This window comes from Octopus bimaculoides, chromosome 22 (assembly GCF_001194135.2).
Source record: "Octopus bimaculoides isolate UCB-OBI-ISO-001 chromosome 22, ASM119413v2, whole genome shotgun sequence".
NCBI classification, from domain to species: Eukaryota; Metazoa; Mollusca; class Cephalopoda; order Octopoda; family Octopodidae; genus Octopus; species Octopus bimaculoides.
This window is the reverse complement of record NC_069002.1, coordinates 32,132,170-32,138,446: the sequence shown is the minus strand read 5'-3', so window position 1 is coordinate 32,138,446 and position 6,277 is coordinate 32,132,170. Positions and strand designations below refer to the sequence as shown.

Genomic DNA, 6,277 nt, shown 5'->3' with positions numbered 1-6,277 from the left:
TGGGTTGCGGCCATGCTGGGACACCACCATGAAGGATTTGATCGAACAAAACTACCCCGACATTATTATAAATTTTTTTTTTTTTTTTTGGTAAAAGTCTGGTAGTTATTTTATTGGTTAATTTAACCGAACCGCTATGTTAGGGGGACGTACAAAACCAACACTGGTTGTCAAGTGATGGTGGGAGACAAACACAAACACACACATACACACACGAGCACAAACACACGCACACACGTTTATACACATATAAATATATATATATACACACACATATACGTATATGTATATATATATATATATTTGTGTACGTATATATGTGTATATATATATATGTATATAGGTATATATGTATGTATATATCTCTTTATATATGCATACATACATACATATATATATATATATATATATATATATATATATATATATATGAAAACTCATAGATGGAAACTGAAAGAAATTCGTCGTATATGTGTGCGTGTGTCTGTGTGTATTTGTCCCCCATCACCGCTTGACAACCGGTGTTGGCGTGTTTACGTCCCAGGCAGAAAGAGACCGATAGAATGAGTACTAGGCTTTAAAATAAGTCCGGGGATCGACTTGTTCAACTATAACCTTCCAAGGCGGTGCTGCAGCATGGCAGCTGTCAATCCAAAGACTGAAACAAATTTAGAGAATAACAGAATAACAGAATAAAAGAATAACAGAATAAAAGAATAACAGAATAAAAGAATAATAGAATAAAAGAATAACAGAATAAAAGAATAACAGAATAAAAGAATAAAAGAATATATGTATGGTCGTTCTGGAAATTGTGACCGGAGTGTGTAAACGTTAAGAAGAATACAATTGCATTCACGAAATGAATATGTTTTCCTGTTTGTTTTCTGTTCGCAGGTATAATCCGACTGAAACGGCAACTGGACAGGGAGCAATTTTCAAATTTGACACTAAGTGTGTTAGCTATCGACGAAAGGGGCATCAGCTCGCTGACTTCGACAGCTTCGATTTACATTCGTGTCAAAGATGTCAATGACAACTCACCTCGCTTCACGACACAGCAGTATGTGTATTCCGTTCGCGAAAATTCACCCCTCAACACACGCATCGCCACGATTCGTGCCGTCGACGCCGACGAGGGTGCATTCGGCAGAGTATATTACTCTCTAGAAACAACGGATCAAGATTTACCATTTAAGATTAACGAAAACACTGTAAGTCATTGACGTTGCATTTTTGTTTATTTTTGTCCCTTGTTTTTTGCTTTTTGTTTTTCTTCTAGGGTATTTAATGAAATGGCAAAGCGGCGTAACAATTACTTGAAATCGAAACGCTTCCTTAGAAATGTCCTTTTCCAAAAGTATTAGCATGAGAGAAATATATCTGTTAATTTTGCATGTTCTCGGCGGGGTAGCATGATCAAATATCCTGTCTCCGCTGATGTTGAATTTGAGGCTTTGATTGTGTGCCACGGGCTGCGATACGTGTGCAAGGAATTGAGTCAGATGATATCATACGCGATGAGGCTAACAAGCGGCTCTTATAGTCTCTGCGTCTTATTCAATCCAATCCGGTTGTTGAAGCTTGGTTGTAATATTTTATGTTCTTATTTTGTTTTGTTTTGTTTTGGCAAGAAATCATGAAATAAAATTGAATAATGACATACATACATACATACATACATACATACATACATACATAAACATACATAAACATACATATATACATACTTGCATACATGGATAGATACATACATACATACATACATACTTACATACATAAACATACATAAACATACATACATACATACATACAAGAATGAATGCATGCATACATACATACATACATACATACATACATACATACATACATAAACATACATAAACCTACATAAACATACATATATACATACTTGCATGCATGGATAACTGTAAAGATATGTAAAACTTTCCAAAAATTTAGCACATAAATACATATGCATGCATCTAGACATAAAAACGCATCCATAAAACAAACATACAAATCTGCGCATACACTAACACCAAATACTGCACACACACACATATGCACAAATACCTAGATGATGTTGATAAACGTTCCAATGAAGGAGCCTTGAATCTATGTTAGAGTCCGGCTCTTTCTCTATGGACAAGAAATACAGAAACGAAACTGATTGATAACATACATGCATGGATGCATACATACATACATACATACATACATACTATGTATTTGTTTCATTGCGTGGATAATTAAAATGGCGAGATATTTCTCTTTCAGGGGGAGATAACTGTTTCCGGCAGCATCGACCGGGAGAGCCGCTCTACCTTTACGATGGGCATTATTGCCAAAGACAACAAACAAAACCCAAATAAACAACGTTCAAGCCACGAACGGATAACAGTGAATGTGATCGATGTGAACGATAACGTGCCCGTATTCACACAGACGGGACACCCATTGGTGCAACTACAGGAAGTCGAACCAGTGGGTTCGGAAGTGTATACAGTGAAAGCAACAGACGCCGACGAGGGAATCAACGGCAAAGTAATCTACACGTTAGAAACGAACCACGCCGATAGAGGCTTGTTTCGTATTAGCAACATGAAAGGCAAAATGAAAATTAACCGAAGCCTCAAAGATAAAATTGGAATGCATAATATCACTGTTATTGCTACGGATTCAGGAAATCCGCGTCAGAGTGCCAAGATGAAAGTTTACTTTGAAGTTCTTGATGTTAACTTACATAACCCTAAATTTGTATACCCCGTTGAAGGAGTTAAACTGTTGATACCCGAGGTAACTAATGTATTTCTTCTACTTTTTCGAATTAGATTTTTTTTTGTTTGTTTTGTTGTCTTCATCCTTTAAATGTTAAATTTCTTTTTTTTTCGTTATATAATATTTTTGTTTTAATCAAACAGGAAATATTTCTCATTTCATTGGAAATTAATTTTTCCAGTTTGACAGTTTCATTATTGATTTTTTCCAGTTCCCCATTGAAAGTGAGTTTATATCGTAAAGGGATCTGCTGGAATAGATTGCCTTCATTGTCAACCTTTCACCCAATAATTTAATACAGTTACATTCAACGAAATCAGCGAAATGGCAGAGTCGTTAGTGGATTCGATATGACGCACTCTACATTCTGAGTTCAAATCCCACCGAGACCAATTTTGATATTTATACTCTCAGAGTCAACGAAAAGAAATATCAATCGAGGTCGGTGGATTGACAAGGTTCCTTACGGTATCTATTCCGGGTCTTCGCGTTCTGAAAGCAATGCTTGCGACGAAACTGGTACTAAAGCCGTATCGGCCCCAAGTCTGTGCTTTTTCCTTTCAACGAACACCGGTGGCGTAAAGAGAGAAGGCTTGCATGCATCACTTAATCTTCCTCAAACACTCCTAAACAAGCTTATGCTTACATTACTTTATCTCTCACTTGTTTCGGTCATTGGATTGCGGCCATGCTGTGGCACCCCTTCGATGAGTTATAGTCGAGCAAATCGACCGCAGTATTTATTTTCTAAAGCCTGGTACATATTATTGTATTGATCTCGTTTCCTGAACCTCTAGTATATTATATATATATATTGGGTTGTCCGGAAAGTTCGTGCCGATTTATAGTAGCTTACCTTTCGACTTATCTGCCATGAAACCACCTCAATTCTGGGAAGAGGGTAGTTTCAAGTTAAAGAAAAGATGGAGACGCATTGTGCAACAAAATGGTTCATATTTGGTTGATTAAAAATGTAATGGCAAGTATTTATTGACCTTTTTCTTTCCTTTAAAAATCGGCACGAACTTTCCGGACAACTTCTGAAACAAAAATCCATGCCTGCGCCTATATGCAGATGGATGGGCAACCTTGACTTATGGTGACCCTATATTCAACACATAAAAACATATTGCAGTGTGAAAGAAATATCATACTTGAATATCAAAGCTACATAGAGAAAGAGTATTCAGCAATTGGATATTTGCGAATTCAGTTTTCACTCTAAATTTATTCGTCTTCTCAGCAATTTGAGCCAGACGCAACTGAAATTGGGACCAGTTGTAAGAAACATATGTTAATTCTCTGGGAATATTAAGCGTTATATAATATTGACGATACACGAATGACGATAATTATGTGGAACAACATACAGCAAGTAAATAAATAAATTCATTGTGTTTATCAAAATAAAATGTATTTAAGTTCGTTCTAACTTTAGCCCAGTAATTGGGCTAAACGTATTTGCTACCAATTATTTTATCAAATGTATATGGTATAAAAATAAGATAGTATTTATGTTAAAACTAAAACCGATTTCAGCATCATTTGAAGAATTCTCCGGTATTGCAATTGGAAAATTTCAAAATTGGCTCTAATTATTAGACTTCAGCAACATTTGAAATAATCTTTGTTATATGTATGTATGTATTTATTTTTTTGTATGTATGTATATGTATGTATTTATTTATATGTATGTTTGCATATGTATAAGATACGTATAACTATATATAATATATATATATATGTATACATACATATATATACACATATATTTATACATATATGTATGTGTATGTGTGTAAATGCATATATATACATACATACACATAGATAGATAGATAGATAGATAGATAGATAGATAGATAGATAGATAGATAGATAGATAGATAGATAGACAGACAGATAGATAGATAGAGAGAGAGAGAGAGAGAGAGAGAGATAAAGTTTATTCTTATATTTATGTAAAAATATATATAAGAAAAATTTCGCGTGAAACTGATGAATTACTTACTAATTTTTAATAGAATACGTATTAATTTTGTGGAGTTAACAGTGATTTCGAAGGTTCAACTTGCGCACCGTCATTAGACATCATATACGAATACACACACAAACTCATATGCACACACTCACACACACACAAATATGTTTGTATATATGTGTCTATGAATATTTACATACACATAAATTTACAATTATATATGTATATACATATATATACATATATATATATATGTATATATATTTTACGCAATGCATATACATATATATGCAGATAGATGGATATAAACATGTTTAATTATATATGTGCATATATTCCTGTGTATGTATATATGTTACTAAAATTAGGATAAATACACATACATACATACATGGATACATACATAAATGCTTACATAAATACATGTACGTGTATTTATATTTTATTCCATATATATATATATATATATATATATATATATATATACACTTTGTATATATTTAAGCGGTGTTCCAATCAGCATAAAAATCTGAAAATAAAACGATAAATATTTTAGTTACATTTAAATTTCTGATTGCCAATTTTGATATTCCAGTGCTGTAATTACCAGATAATTGGTGCCAAATTACCCATTTGGTCTTCATTTTAAACAAATTTCACATTTTGTCATTAAAACTTTATCAGTAACAAACAAATTTCCTCCGGGAGAATTTTACATTTAATGGTTCATACAACTAGACACAGCAATGTATTGTGTATCTCTCTATGTGGATTACCATTAAACGGGTATAGCGAGAGAAAACTGAATACAATACGACCAGTATATATACATGCCATGATAGATCGCTAGTCACTACACATTCTTTATTTTCTCTCCTTGTTTCTTTCTGTATTCCCTTCTGTGGAAGAGCGTAGGCTCGAAACGTTAAAGACTTTTTGACTTCCCGAGCGTTAAACTAATATATTTGTTTGTTGTCTACACCCCCTGTCTTCGTCATTTGTTTCTTAGTGAAGTCTCCCTATATATATATTACACATATATATGTTCTTTTATTCTTATATTCTTTCATTTGTTTGGCATTTGACTGCGCCCATGCTGGAGCACAGCCTTTAGTCGAACAAATCGACCCTGGGACTTATTTTTTGTACTTCTTGTACTCATTCTATCGGCCTCTTTTGCCGATCCGCTAAGTTGCGGGGACGTAAACGCACCAACATCGGTTGTCAAGCGATGGTGGCGTGAAGACAAACACAGACACACAAACATATACACACACTCATATATGTATATACATATATAAATATATGTATGTACGACGGGCTTCTTTCAGTTTCCGTCTACCAAATCCATTCCCAAGGCTTTCGTCGGCCCGAGGCTATAGCAGAAGACACTTGCTCAAGGTGCCACGCGGTGGGACTGAACCCGGAAGCATGTGGTTGGCGAGCAAGCTACTTACCACACAGCCACTCCTGCACCTGCACACACACATATATATATATATATATATATATATA

General features: G+C 34.4%; 1 protein-coding gene across 1 annotated transcript in view; it reads left to right on the top strand.

The window, feature by feature from the left end:
- Positions 1-6,277, top strand: part of LOC106869633 (cadherin-23) — a 76,589-nt gene that overhangs the window by 58,975 nt on the left and 11,337 nt on the right. Inside the window, exons 13-14 of the mRNA XM_014915448.2 lie at positions 898-1,214; positions 2,281-2,799. Of these exons, the coding sequence (XP_014770934.2) occupies positions 898-1,214; positions 2,281-2,799 (836 nt within the window). The remainder of the gene's footprint in view (positions 1-897; positions 1,215-2,280; positions 2,800-6,277) is intronic.